The sequence below is a fragment of the Macrobrachium nipponense genome, chromosome 27, assembly GCF_015104395.2.
Source record: "Macrobrachium nipponense isolate FS-2020 chromosome 27, ASM1510439v2, whole genome shotgun sequence".
Classification (NCBI taxonomy): Eukaryota; Metazoa; Arthropoda; class Malacostraca; order Decapoda; family Palaemonidae; genus Macrobrachium; species Macrobrachium nipponense.
In genome coordinates, this window is record NC_087216.1 from 15,655,201 (window position 1) to 15,676,603 (window position 21,403).

A 21,403-nucleotide genomic window follows, 5' to 3' on the forward strand; every position below is an offset into this window, starting at 1 on the left:
ATTCTGTTTGTAAAGTTTGCAGGGGGAATGAATGTACGTTTGAAAGTCGTTGTAAGGAGTGTGAAAGATTAACAGAGTCGGAATGGAAGGCGTATGAAACCTATCTTAAGAAACTTGAGCGAGATAGGTTAAGGAGGTCTTCCTCCAGGAGTGTTTCAGGTAGGCAAGATTTAAATTATTCTCCTGCTAACCCTCCTTCTGTAGATTATGCTCCTACCCCTGTAGTGTTGCCTCCGGCCCCTGAAACAGTGTCGGTAGAAGGTAATACTTTATCGCTAATTCTTGAATCGATTCGTAACTTAGAATCAAAAGTGTTAGCTCTGGAGAGCAAAAGTGAAGAGAAGTGCAGTGAAAGTGCCCCTTGTGTAGTGGAGGGTGCGTCAGATCAGCCTCATTCCGCCTCTAGACCTAGACCTCTGCTTGACTCACAGATTACGGGGAGAGAGCAATGTCGAAAGTCGAAGGAGGGTTACGAGGAACCCCCACCGATCTGGCGTGCCTTCGGCAGCTTCTGACGAACCTACCCAGACTGCCAAGGAGCGTGCGCGTGCACGTCTTCTCAAGGAGTGCTTTTCTTCTTCTGAAGCTTCCTCCCCGCGCAAGGGGTGGAGCTCTCATACCGCATCACGTCCGCTGAAAAGGACGGCTCGCGTTCGGGACGCTTCACGTCCAAGTTGTTCTCCGAACTTTGCTCGTCGCCTGATAGTGCGTTTGCTGCTTTTCCTCCGCAGAAGAAGCGTAAGGATTATTCGGAGGCGGAGTCTTTCCTAGATGTTTCTTTCGAGCGCCGCAGTCGCTCTAAGGTGCGTGAAGTGGCGGTTCCTGGGAGTAGCAAAGAGGCGTCCCCTCGCCACTCGCCTGCTCACAGGATCAGCCCCTCCCAGAAAAGGAGGCTTCACCTACAAGCAAGATTCTCCAGTCTCTTCAGCAGCAACTTCGATGTTTTTTCTTCGAGAGAGACTGTCCACGTCGCCGTAAGAAGGATGACAATCTTCCTGTGAAGAGGTCGAGGCGTTCTCCCTCTCCCTCTCCTCGCTCGTCTCTCTCTCTGTTTGAGTCTCCCTCTAGAGTTCGTTCTGCTCCCCAGCAACTTTCTAGAGGAGGCGAGAAATTCGTTTCTCGCTCTCGTGAAGCGGTTGTTTCCGCTGCTACGAAACTTGTTGATAAGAAGCGCGTTTCTTTAGATGCCGAGCGCGCTTCTGTGAAAGTCAAACGCGCTTTAGTGGACGCCGAGCGTGACTCGGTGCAAGTTTCGCGAGCGCCAGTGGACGCTCAGCGCGTTTTAGTGGACGCTCGGCGCGCACCAGTGGACGCTCGGCGCGCACCAGTGGACGCTCAGCGAGCACCAGTGGACGCCAGGTGTACACTGTTTGCGGTCGAGCGCGCTTCAGTCGGCGCCAGTAGATTGGCTTCGGACGCCAAGCGCGCGCCTACGGACGTCAGTTTTCCACTTCCGCAAGCGGAAGCGGGAACTCTTCCTGTTCGCCGCTCTTTCTCTTTTGAGAAAGCTCGTGACTCTTCTTTACTTCCTCCGACTTCTCCAGTGTCTGAAGAGGAAATTAGTGACGCTTTCGTCGAAGTGGACGAAGAAACAGCAGTTGGCTCCAGTTTCGACGGACTACAAGGTTTTGACTCGTTTGCTACAGTCAGTCTTTGCAGACACTTTCCAACCTGAAGCTCCACGTACTCCTCCCTCTCAGTTTTCGTCATCCAAAGCTACTAAGATCTCGGGCTTTGTGAGAATGAAGAAGTCGCTTTCTACGAAGCAAGCTTTTAGAAAGGTCCATGATTGGATGAAAAGAGAAAGCTTCAGGCAAGACTTCTTTCGCTTTACCACCTTCAAGACTTGGTGGCAAAGCTGGTATGTGGTATGAGACGGGAGAAAACGTCGGAGTTAAGCTTCCAGCCTCAGCTCAAGGAGACTTTGGTAGTATTGTAGACGCCGCCAGAAGATCTTTTCTGTCTTCCTCTAAGGTCTCTTGGACGCATAGTGAGTTAGACTTTCACCTTAAAGGCCTCTTCAGGACACTAGAGGTCTTTAATTTTCTTGACTGGTGCCTTGGAGTATTGGATGCCAGGTCCAGGAGTTCTGATTCCATCAGTCTGGGGGAGCTGTCCAGTGTATTGTCTTGCATGGACAAGGCCGTCAGGGATGGTTCTGAGGAATTGGCTGCTCATTTCAGCACGGGACTGCTTAAGAAAAGAGCACTTTTTTGCAATTTTTACTGCAAAAGTCGGTCTCACCAGCGCAAAAAAGCGGATCTTCTTTTCGCTCCTTTCTCAGAACATCTCTTCCCCCAGTCTATGGTAAAGGACATAGCTGCCAGTCTCCAGGAGAAAGCAACCCAAGACCTTCTAGCACAGTCTTCTAGGAAGCCTACTACTTCTTCGTCTTCTGGGTCCTCTGCTTTGAAGAAATCGAAGCCCTTTCGATCCGCTTCTTCCTCGAAGCCAGCCCCTCGAGGAAGAGGCTCTTTCAGAGGCAAGACTCCCGCTCCTTCCAAGAGCAAGAAGTGAGAGGGAAGTCCTTCAGCCACCGGTAGGAGCCAGGCTTCTTCATTTCGCGAAAGCTTGGAAGAGAGAGGTGCCGACGCTTGGTCTCTGGACATCGTCAAGAAGGGGTACAGAATTCCTTTCCTGATGTTACCCCCGCTGTCTTCGACACCAAAGGATTTGTCTCCTTCGTATCAGGGAGAAAAGCAGAAAGTGCTTCACGATCTACTAGATCAAATGATCGAGAAGCAAGCAGTGGAACAGGTCTTCGACCGGAGTTCTCCGGGGTTTTACAACCGTCTGTTCCTAGTGCCGAAGCAGTCAGGGGGGTGGCGCCCCGTTCTGGATGTCAGCAGTCTAAATCGCTTCGTTACCAAGCAGAAGTTCAAGATGGAGACACCTCAATCCGTGCTTGCAGCCTTAAGACCGGGGGATTGGATGGTCTCTTTAGACCTTCAGGACGCATACTTTCACGTCCCCATCCATCCCGATCAAGGAAACCTCCTGCGGTTTGTCCTGAAAGGGAAGATTTTCCAATTCAGGGCACTCTGCTTCGGTCTCAGCACGGCGCCGATGGTGTTCACAGTTCTTATGAAGAACGTTGCGAGGTGGCTCCATCTTGCAGAAATAAGGATCTCTCTCTACCTAGACGGACTGGCTTATTTCGAGCCTCATCGCAAGACCGGTGTCTGAAGGACCTTCACACGACTCTGTCGTTAGCGAGGTCCCTGGGACTTCTGGTGAATCTCGAAAAGTCGCATCTGACTCCTTCTCAATCCTTAGTCTATCTGGGGATTCAGATGGACTCAGTGGCTTTTCGGGCTTTTTCCGTCCCAGGGGCGACAACTTCAATGCCTGGACAAAGTGTCGGCCTTTCTAGGGAAGGAAACATGCTCGGTGAGGGAATGGATGAGTCTGCTGGGGACCATTTCCTCACTGGAGAAGTTTGTTTCTCTGGGAAGGTGCACCTCCGACCACTTCAGTTCTTCCTCTCAAGCAATTGGTCACGCAAACAGGATCTAGAAGAGGTCTTGTTTTTGACGGAAGAAGTGAAAAAGCACCATCAAATGGTGGTTGGATCCAAAGAAGCTTGCGGAAGGACTTTCGCTCAAGCTTCGGAACCCCGACCTAGTGTTGTTCTCCGACGCGTCCTCCACGGGTTGGGGAGCAACACTGGGAGGGAGAGAAGTGTCAGGCACCTGGAGAGGGGAACAGGTGTCCTGGCACATCAATCTAAAAGAACTTTCAGCGGTTTACCTTGCTCTAAGGTTCGTTCGAAGAGGAAGTCTCCAACAAAGTGGTTCAGATAAACTCGGACAACACCACAGCCTTGGCATACCTCAGGAAACAGGGGGGAACTCACTCTCCTTCTCTGTTCGTCATCGCGAGGAATATCCTGATTTGGGCGAAGTCGCAAAACGTCACGATTCTGACAAGATTTGTGTCAGGCGTGGAAAACGTGCGAGCGGACCATTCTCAGTCGGCAAGGACAGCTTCTGCCGACGGAATGGACCCTTCATCAGGAAAGTATGCCAGGCGCTATGGAAGCTGTGGGGACGTCCTCATGTGGACGTTTTCGCAACTTCCCAAACGAAGAGACTTCCGCTGTATTGCTCCCCAGTTCTGGACCCGAGCAGTGGCAGTAGACGCCCTATTGTGGAATTGGTTGGTCGGGACTAGACATTTACGCTTTTCCCCCATTCAAAATCCTCGGGGAAGTAATGAGGAAGTTCGCTGCATCAGAAGGAGCGAGAATAGACCTCATCGCCCCACCCTTCTGGCCATTGCCAGGCGGTCGACTGGTTCACGGAGGTGATGTCCTTCCTAGTAGACTTTCCAAGGACTCTGCCCTAAGGAAAGATCTACTCAGACAGCCCCACTTCGAGAGGTACCACAAAAACCTCCCCGCTCTGAGTCTGACTGCGTTCAGACTATCAAGAAGTTGGCCAGAGCGAGGGGTTTTTCAAAAAGACCGGTGGCAACGGCGATTGCCACCGCAAGGAGGCCCTCCTCAATCGCAGTTTACCAATCAAAGTGGGCTGTCTTTAGAAGTTGGTGCAGAAGGAAGGGCATTTCCTCCACCTCAACCTCTGTGAGCCAGATAGCAGATTTCCTTCTTCACTTTAGGAAAGAAGCGAAACTAGCCGTTCCCACGATTAAAGGCTACAGAAGCGTGCTTTCTGTGGTCTTCAGACATAGAGGACTCGACTTAGCAAATGATAGAGACATTCATGATCTCATTAGATCATTTGAGACTGTGAAAGTTCTCCAACCTAAAGTACCATCGTGGAACTTAGACGTGGTATGAAGTTTCTCATGTCGAGTCAATTTGAACCGCTCCATTTAGCCTCGCTTAGGAATCTTACTAAGAAGACCCATTTTCCTAACCGCTCTGGCGACGGCGAAGAGGGTTAGCGAAATTCAAGTCATAAGCAAGCATATTGGGTTCAAGGATCATAGTGCAGTTTGTTCCTTAAGTCCTACGTTCTTAGCAAAGAACGAGAACCCTTCCAACCCTTGGCCGAGGACGTTCGAGATCAAAGGGTTGTCGGAGCTAGTGGGACCTGAAGCTGAGAGAGTCCTGTGTCCTGTCAGGGCTCTCAAGTTTTATTTGCAGAGAACCAGAGCATGCAGAGGTTCTTCGGAGAACTTGTGGTGCTCTGTGAAAAAACCAGATCTTCCGATGTCGAAGAATGCACTGGCGTTCTTCTTAAGAAGTACGGTTAAGGAAGCCCATGAAAAGTGTAGTGAAAGTGACATGGAGCTTCTGAAAGTGAAAGCCCACGAGTTGAGGGCTATTTGCTACTTCGGGGGTGGCTTTTCACAAAAATATGGCAATCAAAGATATTTTGGGCGCCACTTATTGGCGAAGCAATTCGGTGTTTGCTTCACACTACCTGCGGGAGGTGAAAGCAACATACGAAAATTGTTTATTAATAAACATTACCTTAATATAATTTGTTCATCTAGCCCTAAATCCCCAAAAACCGCACCAAAATTTACCACATTGGCAACCCTGTTACCATCCTATTCTGTCCGCCAGTTGGCAACACTGTCGTTGACAGATACGAAAACCTTCCCTCAAATCAGTTGTTAACGAGCGCCCGTGTTGTTTACATCACTGGCGCTCTTTATAAATTTCCTTAAACATTTTTGTGCCTTTAAAGCTTTCATTATTTGTTAAATGAAACTTTATATGAATTACCACTCACGCATTACATCACGAAATAGTGAATTAACTTTGATTTCTGTTGTGGTTCTTATCTTAAATTACGAACTTTTGCGCGACCCGGAACTACTGACCTGTCCAATTCTACAATGGATTACCAAGAAATTACGATGCTTCCTTCTGCCAGCAACATCAGAACTGCCCGGTTTGTGGACAAGGATGAGTAGCAGGGAGTATGAACCCCATGACATTTGTAGTTCTTGGTCGTGGACAGGTTTGTGACTTGACTTCTCGTTGTGACGTATGTAAGCCCTGGTCTGACGAGGATATGACTGCTTATATGAAACGCCAAACAATCTTGCAGCGTAAAAGATCGGTTAAGGAGAAAAAGAAATCGATTGCTAAAACTGTATCTAACGAAGTCTTTGACTTGGGCGCTCATGATTCTGGCTCTTCGGTTTCGGTATCGTACGACTCCGATTCCGAATTAATTGATGCTTTGCCCCCTGTACAACCGGTAATTAGTGAAGTTAGTTCTGATGTAGATTCGAAGATTTTGGCAATGGAAACTACCTGGAAAACAGAATTTTAAGAAATTACAGCTTAGTCTAGATAGAGATATTTCTGCTTAGTTTAACAATCTGTCAGAGAATTTTCAAGAAGCCTTTACTAGAATGTCTAACACACTTTTAGATTCATTTTCAGCTCCTCGTCAGGTACCTGTCGACAGCACCATGGGTAACGGTGCGACAGATACCCCGGCTTGTGAACCCCGTCGTGGCGAAGGCCTAGGGGGATCCGGTCCGGGCAGGTGCCTAACGAATCTTTACCCGACGTGTCCCCTGTTAGTCCCGTAACAGTGCCAAAGGGCGCTTATTTAGGAGAAGGGGGGAGGGATATTAGTGTCAGACCTAAGATAGCTAGTCGTCAGGATTTTACTTCAGAGGAAGTTTCTAAGTTAGGATCTGACGATGATGATGATGATGACGCGGATTCGTGTGATATTGATGTTTCCTCGAATGGATTGTCATGATGTAGAATTCAAGAAACTTTTTGATTTAATTTTGAGTTTTCTTCCTCAGGCGAGGCCTAAAGAGCAGAAGCAGCCTCCGCCTCGTTGTATTACAGAAGGGATTTTTCTTGACGGTCCTTCCCAGGTCACGGGAATTTTTACGTTTTCCCTTTGCCCACAGAGGTTCGCGAGAGTGAGGACGGACGTTGCCGCTAAACTTTCGAAGGTGATCGGGGAAGGGAAGAGGAAGCTCTCTTCTCTTCTACGACACCGGAGAGGAGTTTACCAGGTGGCGGATGATTCTTCATTCTCTCGACCCCTAAGCCAAATCCTGATTTTGTCCGACTTTCAAGTCAACCCTTGCCTTCTAAGGCTTCGGTCTCTGTCTCAATTGAAGATTTTATTGCTATGGAGGCTGTTATGAGCTCCTTACAAGAAGCTCAATCCTTCAATATGTGGGTCCTCGAGGGCTTTTAATGTATATCAAGGACTCCGGTTTGTTCCTCCTGATGCTCCTCTTTTTGAGAAATTCTGCTCATCCATTTCAATCGCTTCTGTACATCAGAACGAGCTTGCTGCTTCAATGCAGGCCTTTCTTGTTTCTCTAAGGCGTAACCTGTATTTGTCGCAGTTACCCTCCTCTGTATCGGAGATTCAGAGAACCCGTCTGTTGTCCTCTTCTCCTTTTGGCGATTTCCTTTTCGATATTTCTGTGCTTTCTGAGGTTTTGAAGGAACATCAAGGTGATGCCTCTTCCCAAGCTCACTGGGCCTTATCAAGAGCTTTTTCCTCTGGTCTTCCTCCCATTCCTTCAAGAGTAAGCGTAAGTTTAGGACCAGATCTGTACCTTCTGCTCCAGCCCAACAACCTCCTTCTGGCTCTTTTTTCCAGAGTACATCTCAGGTTGCTGGTCGCCTCTTCTTCATCCTCTGGTGCTCACCCTTTGAAACGCGGGAGAGGTTCTTGGCGTGGCTCCAAGGGCAGAGAAAGAGCTCAACCTCCAGGAGGACCTTCTTCTTCTTCTTCTTCTTCTTCTTCCTTGTCTCTGCGTAAGAATTTTCGGAAGTAGGAGTCATCACCTCGCCTGGAGACCGCAGTAGGAGCTTGTCTCTCCCGCCATTGGTCAGCTTGGCAGGGTGAGAGCGGTGGATGCTTGGGTGGTGGAGGTCCTGAAGGAAGGTTACGAGATCCCTTTTGTTTCCAGACCTCCACTTTCCAATCGTCCTCTCGAGTTCAGCAGTTATTCCCCTCACTCAATCAGGGGTCAAGCCTTGGAGAAGGAGCTTTCGGCCCTCTTGGAGAAGGATGCCATAGAGCGAGCTCCTCCTTCTCCCGGGTTTTACTCTCGGATGTTTGTAGTTTCTAAAGGCCTCGGGTGCCTGGCGCCCCATCATAGATCTTTCGGTTTTTGAACAAGTTCATTCTAAAGTCCAAGTCAGGATGGAGACGGTTCCAGACTGTTCTTTCATCCGTCAGGAGGGGGGACTGGATGATTTCCATCGATCTGCAGGATGCTTATCTGCAAATCCCCATCCATCCAAGAAGCAGACCTTACCTTCGGTTTTTCACGGACTCGGGAGCTTTTCCAGTTCAAGACCCTTTGTTTCGGCCTCACCACTGCTCCACAGGTCTTTTCTCGGGTGATGGCTCCTGTTTCAGCTATTCTGCATCAGTTAAATGTAGGATGCTTCGGTATCTGGACGATTGGCTAGTCCAGGCCGAATCTCTAGAGAAATGTCTCCGGTCGAGGGAGATAGTTCTGTCTCTTTGTGTCGAGTTGGGCATTCGTGTCAACTTCGACAAGTCCAATCTAATCCCTTGCCAGATCATGACTTATCTGGGGATGTTTTGAATTCCCAGATTTTGAGGGCTTCTCCCGCTCAGAAACGGATAGACAAGCTTCTGAGTCTGATCGAAGAATTTTTGTCCTCCGTAATGCAGCCAGTTTCTCTTTGGAGGTCTCTCCTGGGCCATTTGTCATCCCTCATCCAACTGGTTCCCGGAGGTCGTCTCAGAATGAGGTCCCTTCAGTCGCACTTACTTCGCCAGTCATGGGATTTCGTGTCCGAGGACACGATATCGCCTCTTCTCCACAATGTCGGAAGGATCTCCGTTGGTGGATGCAAGTTCACCGCCTCAAGTCAGGGACAATCTCTTCTTTCGGTTCCTTCCGGACCTAATGTTTTGGTCAGACGCCTCGATCAAGGTTGGGGCGAACACCTTGACCTGGGGCTCCGAAGCCGCTTCGGGCCTTTGGTTAGAGGAGGAGAGGACATGTCAATAAATTGGAGGGAACTGAGGGCAGTGTACCTAGGCCTTCTTTCATTTCAGGAACAACTGTTGGAGTCGGTTGTCGCAATCTTTGTCGACAACACCCACAGCAGTCTCGTACTTGAGAAACCAAGGCGGCACACAGTCGGATCTTCTCACTCAAGAAGCCCGATCAATCCTGTGTTGGGCAGAAGACAGGGGGATTACGTTGGTCCCTCAGTTTATCCTGGGCCATCACGTCTTAGCAGACGCCTTGTCGAGACCGAACGAAGTTCAAGGGTCGGAGTGGACACTTTGCCAGGAAGTCTTCGACAGCCTCAGGAAGAAATGGCCTGTCACAGTCGATCTGTTTGCCACCCCACTGAATTTTCGGTGCCAGATATTCTTCGCCCCTTACCAGACTCCTCAGAGTGCCGGGACAGACTCTCTTTTGCAGGACTGGGAGGGACTTCAAGCCTATGCTTTTCCTCCGTTCTCTCTGGTGAGGTCAGTCCTCAACAAAGTGAGGGCAACCAAGCGTCTGGGATCTCACCTTGATCGCCCCCACTTCTGGCCACAGAAGGAGTGGTTTCCCCGACCTTCTGGAAGCACTGGTGGAACCCCCCATTCGCCATGCCAGAGAGACCAGATCTTCTCAAACAACCCCATTTTCATCGGTTCCATCAGAGGCTCCACATGCTTCATCTTCATGCTGGAGAACTGTTCAGGAGGTTCTCCAAGCACGAAGGGTTCTCCTCCAGAGTGGCGCGACAGTTGCTCTTGCCAGGCGGCAATCAACCAGAGTAAAATTATCAGGCTAAATGGTCGGTTTACAGGCGTTGGTGTAAGTCTCAAGGACATTCAATTTCTAGACCTTCCTTACCGAAAGTAGCGGAGTTTTTAGTTCATTTACATCATGACAGGGCCCTGTCACCTTCGTGCATTAAGGGTTATAGGTCTATGCTTTCCTATGTTTTTTTAAGGCAAGGCTTCCTGAGATCTCTTCATCTATGTCATTAGAGATTTACTTCGATCTTTTTTCCCTATCTCGACCCAGGCCGCAGTGTTCGCCTCCGACATGGGACGTTAACAAAGTCCTTCAAGCCTTAAGGTTCCCTCCGTTTGAGCCTCTGAATTCTGCCAAATTAGGGACCTCTCTTCTAAGACACTCTTCCTTGTCTCACTGGCTACGCCAAGCCAGAGGGTGGGTGAACTGCAAGCACTCTCTTTTCTGGTTGCCAGATCTGGACAAGACATGATTTTGTCATACCTTCCTGAATTTGTCGCAAAGACTGAATCGTCTGATAATGCCCATTCCCAGGTCTTTCGTACTGAAGTCGCTGGTCGACTTTGTTGGTAATTTAAATGAGGAATTAGTTTCTTTGCCCTGTTAGGGCGCTCTCATGTTATTTACGCCGCACGAAGGACATTCAGGGTCGTCCCCGTCATCTGTTTGTTTTTTCACCCCGAAATGTCAAGAGACCTATTTCAAAAGAATGGTGTATCCTTTTTTCTCAGAGATCTTATCGTTTTAAAACTGGTGGGGTTCGGCTGCTGGGGAAGACCAGACGCCGAGAGCACACAGTATTAGAGCAGTTGCTCATCAGTAGCTTTTATGAAGAATGTCTCAGTCGCCAAGGTGCTTGAGGCGGCGACTTGGCGTTCTAATTCTGTTTTTGCCTCTTTTTACTTGAGGGATATTTCTCTAGTTCTAGGCGACCTTCGTTCTTTGGGCCCGTTGGTGATGGCAGGACAGGTCGTCAGACAGGAGAATTAGGTAGTCTTCCTGTTTTACGTTTGGTTGCTACCTGTATATTATTCATTAATTTTTTTGTTGTATATATTTTTTGTTTTTGTATTATAACCCATGGCAGTTTTTGACGTAGTTATAATGGGAATTAGGCAGTTTGGTATTTAGGTGTTTTTGATGACAAGGACTGACTGCTTGGCAACTCATGCTGCTTCCATTTTCAGTGTGAAATGGTTCCAGCCACTGGGTTGTCGGCACTGGCGACTACGCTTCTCCCAGATCGATGCTGACCTAGGACTAGCCACTGGTTTGCTTGTCCTGACGACTCCTGCTTCTTCACTGTCCTGGACAGGGAATTAGTCGATGGATCGTCTGCTGTCATCTGGACTCGCTCACCATCTACTTTTTGTCTCACCTGTCTTCTCAGAGTCAGACACTCGTGGAGATCAGGCGACATTTAGTAGCCCTGAGTTTCTTGTTGACGAAGTCGGTTGCGTTGATACACACCGATGATCGTGTAACATGAGACCAGGTTGGACTGTCAGGATTCGTCCTTCGGGACTGAATCGCCTTTTTGCTCCGCGCTCCTTTCTCTTGGCACCAGAAAGCTCGAGTTAGGAGTTGCTCATGAGCCGATTCGTTGCTGGCGACTTCGGGTTGCGTTGATACACCCCCAAGGTTGCTTAGCTTTGAATCGCCCAGACAGTCCAGACACTCATCCTTTAGGGAAAGAATAGTGCTTGATAGTCTTCAGGGTGCAGCCTTGCTGTCCGCAATTCGTCTGACTGTCACCTGGTCGGTCACCTGACTTTAGTACAGACGGACTGACTATGCACTTACTCCTTGTCCTGTGCTACGCAGTTGGTGCTTATGGTAGGAGACTTTGAGTTGTTAGTATCTTTGACCTTGGGTTGAGTTTTGACTGCCTATGATATATATTTTCTTTGTTTGTTTTCTCCTATTCTGTCCGAAGGGGAATTGTTTATTCAGATTCCCTCCTCCTTTTCAATGTGGTTAATCGGGAGCTAGATGAATTATATTAAGGTAATGTTTTATTAATATGGAATTTTTATTCTAAAATTAATATTAATAATACTTACCTGTATAATTATCTAGTCCCACCCAGCCTACCCCACGATCTGCCTATCACAACTGATTTGAGGGAAGGTTTTCGTATCTGTCAACGACAGTGTTGCCAACTGGCGGACAGAATAGGAGGTAACAGGGTTGCCAATGTGGTAAATTTTGGTGCTTGTTTTTGGGGATTTAGGGCTAGATAAATTATACAGGTAAGTATTATTAATATTAATTTTAGAATAAAAATTCCATACTCGCTCGGACCATACGTCGCTGCAGACACTGTTTTTTTGGGGGCAGGAGGTAGCGCTCATCCTATCCTTTAACGGTTTAGGGAGTTTTTTAAACTTGTGTTATGGTTGTGGGGTTGACCGCCTGCGGCGGATCTCCCTTCCATTAGCTTAGTCTATGTGGGATACTTTTGGTAGGCTACGCCAGGTGGTTTGGTTTTACTTCGTTGCCCTCATTTGTATGGTCAATGGTCTAGTCCACGTCGTGGTCTCGCCCCTGTTGACAGATCATCTGAGTGCACCAGCTTTATAGGTCTCTACCTTGCTGGCAACTCTAGTAGCACAATCAGACTTATGCGGCAGTAACCACGAAGTCAGCTATGCTAACAGGTGAAGGAATCAAGATATCAATTATCTGCATATATATGTTTCCTAAAATCTTCTATTCTGTCTACTCCCACCACCAAAGGTGGGATTCAGCTATATATATATAGCAGGTAAGTTTCATGAACAAAATGATATTGTAATGATACAATTAAGTTTGTTCATACCTTACCTGGCAGATATATATAATCAAGTACCCACCCACCTCCCCTCAGGAGACAGTGGAAATAAAAATTATGAATAGAAAATGGGAATGATTCCTGATACCCGCCTCCCAGCGGCGGGAATGGGTACTAACCACCTGACTCCCACTGCGTGTGTCGTAAGTGTTTAAATTTCTGTCGGATTCGGAAAAATACAGCTATATATATATCTGCCAGGTAAGTATGAACAAACTTAATTGTATCATTACAATATCATTTTATGAAAATCTCTTATTCTTACTTTTAATGTGTTATTTTTACTTGCAGGTGCAACTGTAATAGCATGTTGTAGAAATCCATCATCAGCTCACCAGTTGAAAAATCTTCAGGTACATTAGTGCTGAGTTTTAGATTTTTCTCTGCCTGGTTAAAGGTAACATAAAGATATTCAACATTTTTGAACCCCGTCGTATGTTAAATCATCCAAAATATTTTAACACATTTTCTGGTAGTGTGAAAGTATAATTTCTTAAGTTTTCACAATGGGCATCTAGTCAAGAAAGATTTCAGGCATTTCCTTGACATGTTAACAGTTCTGCTGTAGGAGTGCCATTATCACTGGAAAGGCATTGAAAGACCACCCCAAAAAATAGTTCGTTTGACACCACCTTTACAAAGCCTGTAGATATTAAGAAGCCCGTGTCTTTAACGGATCCTTTTTCACCTGCTTATTTCTTAAAAATTTAGTGCAATGTAAGCATTACTTAAGGTTCTTTGCAGTGTCCTTTCGTCCCCTAGCTGCAACCCCCTTTCATTCTTTGTATGGCACTGCCATTCATATTCTCTTTCTTCCATCTTACTATCCACCCTCTCGTAACAATTGATTCATAGTACAAATGCAAGTTTTATTGTAGTGTCTTACCGAACAATTATAGAGCCGTGATTTCCACGAGCGGCAGGATACTAAATTCAAATTTAGCTCGTCGGCGTTGCCAACACTGGTGTGATGACGTCATCTCCCACTCGCGGGAGAACCAGGTACAACTGCCCAGGTGAATCCAATTCTTTTCCTGCCGGCGTCCGGTGAACATCGGTGGTCGGTGCGGTTGGATGACTTTGCTTCGCTTTTTTCTTGTGGATTTGATCTTCGGAATTGGTGAAGTACTCTTTTTTGGCGTTGTTGTTATTTTGCTTTTTATTTAGGCGTTGCCATGTCGGATTCTAGTCCGTCGGGAGTTAGGTTTTGCATCTCAGGATGTAAAACTAGATTATCCAAGTTAGAGTATGATTCTCACACTAAATGTGTTAAGTGTAGGGGACAGGTTTGTTCAGCAGATCGAACATGTAACGAGTGTAGTGATTGGACTGATTCTCAATGGAAGTTTTTTAGTTCATACTCGGAGAAATTAGCTAAAGACAGAATTAGAAAAGCAGCGCTTAGGGAAAGTAGACTTAGCTCTGCTTCGTCTTGCGATGCATCTGTTCCTTCTGTTTCTCCTCAAATTGTTATGTCTCCTTTAACTACACCTCCTATTCCTCCTACTAATCCCACTTCTCCGGCTTCCCGTGTAGTTTCTTCCGACACCATTGCCAGTCTGGAATCGAGGTTAGATCAGAAATTTTCGGTACTAGCGAATACGGTTTTGCAACTTGGTAATTCAGTTAAGACGTTTTGGAGAAAGCGGCTTCAGGTAACGAGTGTAGTTGAGGGTGCGTCTGTCTGTCCTGACCACGTCTCCTAGACAAAGGTCACTGCTAGCTCCCCCGCCACCGGGGAGAAGACATACCGGAAGTCCAAGGGAGTCGATCGGGATTTGCCCACAGACAGGCGCTCTCTTGTTTGAGCCTGTTGCGCCTCAACAGGGCTCGGTTAAGCGTTGGAAAGGTGTTGCGGTCAGACGCCTTTCGAATGATTCAAGCGATTCGTCACCGGTCGCGCGGCGCTCTTGGCGAGATTCGCCCGTCTCTCTGGACATGCAAGACGCTTATTTTCACATTCCGATACATCGCGAATCTCGGAAGTACCTGAGGTTCATGTTCGAAGGTAAGGTGTTTCAGTTTCGGGCGCTTTGCTTCGGACTAGCGACCGCTCCTCAAGTTTTCAACCAGGGTTCTATCCCCGATAGGAAGCTGGCTGCACATATTAGGAGTAAGAATCTCCCTCTATCTGGACGATTGGCTTCTCCGGTCGGAATCAGAGAGTCGTGCATGAAGGACCTTGGAACAACTCTGGATCTTGCCAGAAAGTTATGAATTCTGGCTCAACAAACAGCAAGTCCAGTTGGTTCCATCTCAGAGCATCCTTTATTTGGGGATGATTCTGAATGCTCAAGTTTTTCGGGCTTTTCTGTCTCCGAAGAGGGTTCAAGGCTGTCTGGAGACAGTTCAGGAGTTCTTGGACAAAAAAGGTAAGTTCTGCCAATCAGTGGATGAGGCTCCTGGGCAAATTGACGTCAGTGGAGAAATTTGTGACGTTGGGAAGACTGCACATGAGACCTCTGCAGTTTTTCCTGAGAGCCTCTTGGTGCAGGAAGACACAACCAGACTCGATTACCTTTCCTGTCACAGATCAAATAAAAGAGGACCTAAGGTGGTGGCTCTCTCGAGCAAGGTTGGAAGAAGGGTTAGATTTACGACCCATCCTCCCGAACCTACAGTTCTTTTCCGACGCATCGGACACAGGTTAGCCCTACTGGGAAATCAACGGACTTCAGGAGCTTGGTCGGAGAAGGAGAAGAAGTTCCACATAAATGTAAGGAACTGTTAGCAATTTTCCTGGGGCTCAGACAGTTTCGGAGCTTAGTAGTAGAAGGTCGAGTAGTGGCAGTGCATTCCGACAACTCCTCACGCTCTCTCGTACGTGCGGAAACAGGGGGGGGACTCAGTCTTTCTCTCTATACGAAGTAGCCAAGGATCTCCTCCTGTGGTCAAACGAAGCGAAGGTTCAGCTAGTCCCGAGATTTGTTCCGGGAAAGATGAACGTCCCTGGCTGGACGAGTTAAGTCGTCAACAGCAAGTGTTACCTCTGGAGTGGACTTTGGACAACAAGATTTGTCAGAAACTTTGGCGCCTTTGGGGAACGACGTCAATAGACCTGTTCGCGACATCAAGGAACAACCGTCTTCCTCTCTTTTGTTCTCCAGTCCCAGATCCTCTAGCTTGGTCGTGAGGACGCAATGCTGTTGGATTGGTCGCGTCTGGAAGCTTATGCATTCCCTCCGTTCGGTCTAATAAGAGAGGTGCTGAACAAGTTCATGTCGCACAGCAATGTAACACTAACGTTAATCGCTCCCATTTTGGCCCAGGAAAGAGTGGTTCCCGGACCTTCTCCAGTGGTTAGTAGACTTCCCCAGACTTCTTCCTCCAGAGAAGTGGCTTCTCAAACAACCTCACTTCAAGAGGTTCCACCAAAACTTGTCCGCTCTAGCTCTGACAGGGTTCAGACTGTCCGGAATCTTGTCAGAGCGAAAGGATTTTCAAGAAGAGCTGCAGAAGCTATCGCTCGTTGTAGGAGAGAGTCTTCTAACAAACTCTATCAAGGGAAGTGGAGAATCTTCAGAGAGTGGTGTAGAAGTGCTAAAGTCTCTACTTCTGCGACCTCTTTAACAGAAATAGCAGATTTTCTTCTATTTCTTAGGAACTCTAAGAAACTGGCTCCTTCGACGATCAGAGGATATAGAGCCATGCTCTCTTCGGTTTTTCGACATCGAGGTTTGGATATTTCCTCCAATTCAGATCTGTCGGATCTCATTAGGTCTTTCGAAACCACTAAGCTCCCGCAAGATACAGTGGCTTGGAACTTAGATGTGGTGCTTAAGTTCCTCATGGGCCACCGTTTGAGCCTTTGAAGTCGGCTTCATTCAGGAACTTGACTAAGAAGACACTTTTTCTTTTTGCACTAGCTTCTGCTAAGCGTGTCAGTGAATTGCACGCTATAGACAAAAGAGTCGGTTTCTCTCAAGGCAATGCTGTATTTTCGGTATCTTTGACCTTTCTATCCAAAAATGAGAATCCTTCTAATCCTTGGCCGAGGAGTTTTGTGGTAAGGAACTTATCTGATTTGGTTGGACATGAGGAGGAAGAAAGGCTCTTATGTCCAGTCAGGGCTATTAAGTCAGTATCTGTTTGCCACTAAGGGTATTAGAGGACAATCTTCTAAGTTCTGGACCTCGGTTCAAAATCCCTCTCGTTCTCTTTCTAAGAATGCTATATCGTTCTTTATTAGAGAGCTTATCAGGGAAGCTCACTCGCAGTCCGAGAACGACAATCTTTCCGTTCTGAGAGTTAAAGCTCACGAGGTTAGAGCAGTGGCAACTTCTTTAGCAATTCAGAAAGATTTATTTCTTTAGCTTCGATTCTTCAGAGCACGTTCTGGAGATCGAATTCGGTTTTTTGCGAGTCATTATCTCAAAGAGATAGAAACGGTTTTCGAGAATTGTAAAACGTTAGGTCCGGTGGCGGTTTCTGGCATGGTGTTGGGAGAAACGGCACAGGGGTCGGTCACCTCTATGCTTAACTTTTCACCTGGAATAGGTTGTCGAGTTCAAGGGAAGCTGGGGGTACTGAGTACCTGGGATACTCACCAGTCTGTTAGGTCAGATTTTACAATGGTTGGGTATATATGTTTTTAAATCTGGTGTTGGTGACAAATGTTTTGTATGATTGAATTTCTGGTCTTAGCCCAGGGCAAGGGCAATCTTTGTTGTTACTATCCTCCGTCAGTCAGCCTTGACTCGCTTGAACTACGGAAGGATTCCCCTCCTGTAGAGGCTAACTTTGGTCAAATTCCAATTCCTCTACAATAGTAAGAAGAGCACCGACCAGAGGCAGTAACAGTCTGCTGTAGCTCTCTTACAAGGTAAGGTACAACAGACACCTTGAGTGTTTACTGGTATTGCAATAAATGTAACCATTTAAAAAATACTAGTGGTCCACTGAATCCCACCTTCCATAAATGTGTAATCAGCTCTATAATTGTTCGGTAAGACACTATAAAAAATGAAATTTTCATTATTAAAATGAAGTTTTTATTGTATACTTACCGAACAATTATGATTATACCCACCCTCCTCCCCTTAGGTGGACGGACGGGCAGAAAGAATTGGATTCACCTGGGCAGTTGTACCTGGTTCTCCCGCGAGTGGAGGGAGATGACGTCATCACCACCAGTGTTGGCGACGCCGACGTGCTAAATTTGAATTTAGTATCCTACCGCTCGTGGAAATCACGGCTCTATAATTGTTCGGTAAGTATACAATAAAACTTCATTTTAATAATGAAAATTTCATGTTTTCCTCCTGTTACATTTTTCAAACCTTTTCATTATCAATTTCTGTTTCAGCGCTGAATGGCCTTAGTTGCCCCAGTGCTTGGCATGTATGCCAGAAGTCCATAAATCAGTCAATCTCTCTCTCTCTCTCTCTCTCTCTCTCTCTCTCTCTCTCTCTCTCTCTCTCTCTCTCTCTCTCTCCTTATGCACATCAATTTTGGTAGTTACCTAAAGTAATTTTTCATTATTTATATTTACGTCTATATATACGTACTGATAACATAATGGGCCAGCCATTTTTGTACCTGGGTGGACAGGGTGGTTGCTTTTTATGTGTTGCGCTGATTTTGAATGATGAAATAATTTTTTGGAAAAACAAGTGTTCAATATTGGGTGGACAGTTTTGAGCAAATTTCTCTTATCATATTGTATTTCCTTGCTGATGTAAAATTTGGAAATATACTCTTTTTGTCGTGTGGACAATGTAACTGGTTATTATCTTAAATTAAATTAGCAAGGGTTACATTGGAAAAAAATTGTTGTTATATTAACACATACTGTACAGCCTTGCTTACGTTTACTTTGAATACATTTTTGTCTTTTTAAAAAAATATCCAAGAACAAAGTCTTCGATAAAGACCTAATTTTATCTGTCTGTTAACTAGTTTTAACTTACAACAATTTTCATTGTTTATTTTAATTGCAGTACAGTATCTTGAAATTTCCAACATAAGTGTAAACTGACTATTTATTTCTTTTGTTAAGTATAACTGTTTTATTTTTGCAGTCTCAGCATCCAGGATTAATCGATATTGTACAATTGGATGTCACCAAAGAAGCAGACATCATTGATGCCTCTCAGTATGTCCAAAAAAATCATAAGAAGTTGGATCTTCTTTTCAATGCTAGCGGAATTCTCAGTCCTACAGGGAAAGGAGAAACAAGCTTAAGAGATTTATCATTTCAGGTACGTATTTGTGTTCTTGTACATTCCCTTCTTGGAACCAACGTTTAGTTTTGAGTAAATGTATGTTACAGCTTTAGTTATGAAAATAAGAATGTACTAATCTTCTACTGCTAGGGTATGGAATTCTCTCCTAACTTCTGCTTATCCTCAAGTCCAATAATAATGCCTTCGTTGTGATTGATCCTCCCCTCCCTTTTCTCTTCCCACCCTTTTTCTTTATTTTTCTTATGTCTGAGCCTATACAATAAGCCTTCATTTATAGAAAAGATTAGTGAAATTTTGTATGTAACTATATGTTTTTGGATTATTATTTTATAGGATTATAAACAAGGTTTTTATATGAAAATTTCAGGGACTTCAAGAAACATTTGCTGTTAATGCTTTTGGGCCGGTCATGATGGCAAAGCACTTTAGTCAAACGTTAATGGCTGGAGGAGGGGTGATTGGAGGAAAGGTGGCTGATCCCAAGCAACAGCACACTGCAGTTTTTGCGAATATGTCTGCTAGAGTTGGGTCAATTAGTGGTAAGCTCATCCATAAAAAATTTCTTGATTTCTTTTAAGTACTGGCAGCAGTTGCTGTATATTTAATCACTAACATTTGATTGCTTATCCAATTCAAAAACTTCCATACCCAAAGTTCATAAATCCCTCTGACAACTTTTGCGAAATAGTATACAGTAATTTAGAAACTTTATATAAGTGAAGAACAAAGTAGAAGGCTAAATCAGATTACACTGTAGCTAATAAAAGATTTGTATGCAAGTGTATGTTTATATATGTGTGCAAGTATCTTAGGATCAAGTGTGATCGTGCCCTTATGTTACTGTTTTACAATTCAGGTGTCCACTGTACTTGGGGGTGTTAGGGACCACAATCAGCCACAGTACACGGAAATCCACATTAATTTGGTAACCCCTATCACCCTTCACGTCAATATGTCAAAATGAGTGACTGTTAAGGCTACACCCCTTAGTTATTTGAGATGCAAAAAATTGTAATTACACAGAGAGAGAAAGAGAGATAATGGGAAGTTCAGTATTTGCCTACCATACTTGCCTAGTCAAGGGACTCCATCCCACATGCAACTAGAGATGACAAAGTTTAAAGAAAAATTAAAATAAAGAATCCCTCTAAAACCAGTACATATACAAATGTAAAAATTTTGTGGGCAGAGGTGGGATTATGTTGTCAAGTCTGTCATGACTGTACTTTGAGAGTTTTCTTTCAAGAAATTGTGTAATATTATTTGGCAAATGATAAAGTTGGGAAATTATATGCTTTTTTTTTCATAATTTTCTAACTCATATCCTAACCTAAAATCACACTTGATTTTAAAAGAAAGCTCGAAAGTTACAATCAACTGACAGTATAAATCTTCCCTTCTAACCTCCAAGGTTTTTTCCTTTGTGATTGATAAAGGCAGGAATACCCATTTGTTTATAGTTTTAATATATAGAATATGCATGTACAAATTTATTTTAAATTTATAGATTATATGTATAAAAATTTAATTTTTTTTTATTTCAGATAATCGTTTAGGTGGCTGGTACAGTTATAGAATGTCCAAAGCAGCTTTAAATATGGCAACCAAAAATTTGAGTTTAGAACTTGGACGTGGAGGAAAGAAGGTTATTTGTATAGCTCTGCACCCAGGTACATGTTTTTACTGTATTTGAATACCATGCAAGTGTTCTAGCAATATACTTAATATTATGCAGTTAATATTTTGATGTGCCACAAAAGGATGTTATACTAGGTTTTATCAGGAAGCAAATCTCAGTTAGAAATTTTAATGGAATAAATCATTGCTGCCTAATGATTTAATTATATAATAAATTTTCTTGCTGAAAGAAGTTTTATTGAAATTATAACCAGTTAAAAAAAATGGTACAAAGACAGCAAGAGGTTAAAACTGACACAAATAGTAAATGTAGACTTGGACATAGACCTAGGTTGTGGTTCAACACTGGAAAGATCCTGTTCTTCTGTCATTAAAAGTACCAAAGACCTTTACAAATACATTATTCACCTTCACTGACAAATACAGTAGTACTTGTAAAAATGTTGTCTACTTTTATATGCAGATAGAAAATAAGAGGACAGTACAAGCTTGTTATAACTATTTATCCTAAGTTCTTTCCCATTCTTTTATATAGGTACTGTGGATACTGACCTATCCAGACCTTATCACAAAAATGTTCCAGAAGGGAAACTGTTCTCACGTCAACAATCCGTTGATTATTTGATGGCCATAATTGACAGAGTTACTTTTGTTGACACAGGAAAATATTTTGCTTGGGATGGCTCGGAAATTCCGTTTTAAGGTATGTATCAAAATGCGTATTCTGAAGTAGCTAAATCAGATTACAGACATTCATAGGTGGTACCTTGTAGAAATGGTGGTACAGTTTACATATGGTTTTTTGCAGTACAATTTGTATTCCCAGTTGCATTCATTTTCACTCTTTTACTTTAAATCCACACCTTCTGGGCTGTCCAATTTCTTCAACTTTACCTTGCTCTAATTCCTGCATTTAAAAACAAATCTGTGTACAATCCTTTATCCAAAATCCTTGGGGCCAGGTGTGTTTTGGTTTGTGGAATTTTTCTGATTACGGAACTGTGAGAGAGGATCATAATAAAATAAAATATCACCA

The 21,403-nt window shown here is 44.8% G+C and overlaps 1 protein-coding gene across 8 annotated transcripts in view; it reads left to right on the forward strand.

Annotated features, from left to right (window-relative positions):
* LOC135200850 (C-signal-like) overlaps positions 1-21,403 on the forward strand; it is a 45,911-nt gene that overhangs the window by 18,621 nt on the left and 5,887 nt on the right. For all 8 annotated transcript variants that reach the window (XR_010311382.1, XR_010311381.1, XR_010311383.1 and 5 more), the window contains exons 3-7: positions 12,836-12,897; positions 18,565-18,744; positions 19,097-19,268; positions 20,274-20,399; positions 20,903-21,070. Coding sequence is in view for 5 of the 8 variants with exons in the window: in XM_064229554.1 (XP_064085624.1) it covers positions 12,836-12,897; positions 18,565-18,744; positions 19,097-19,268; positions 20,274-20,399; positions 20,903-21,069 (707 nt within the window). In the remaining 3 variants the exon portion in view is untranslated. The remainder of the gene's footprint in view (positions 1-12,835; positions 12,898-18,564; positions 18,745-19,096; positions 19,269-20,273; positions 20,400-20,902; positions 21,071-21,403) is intronic.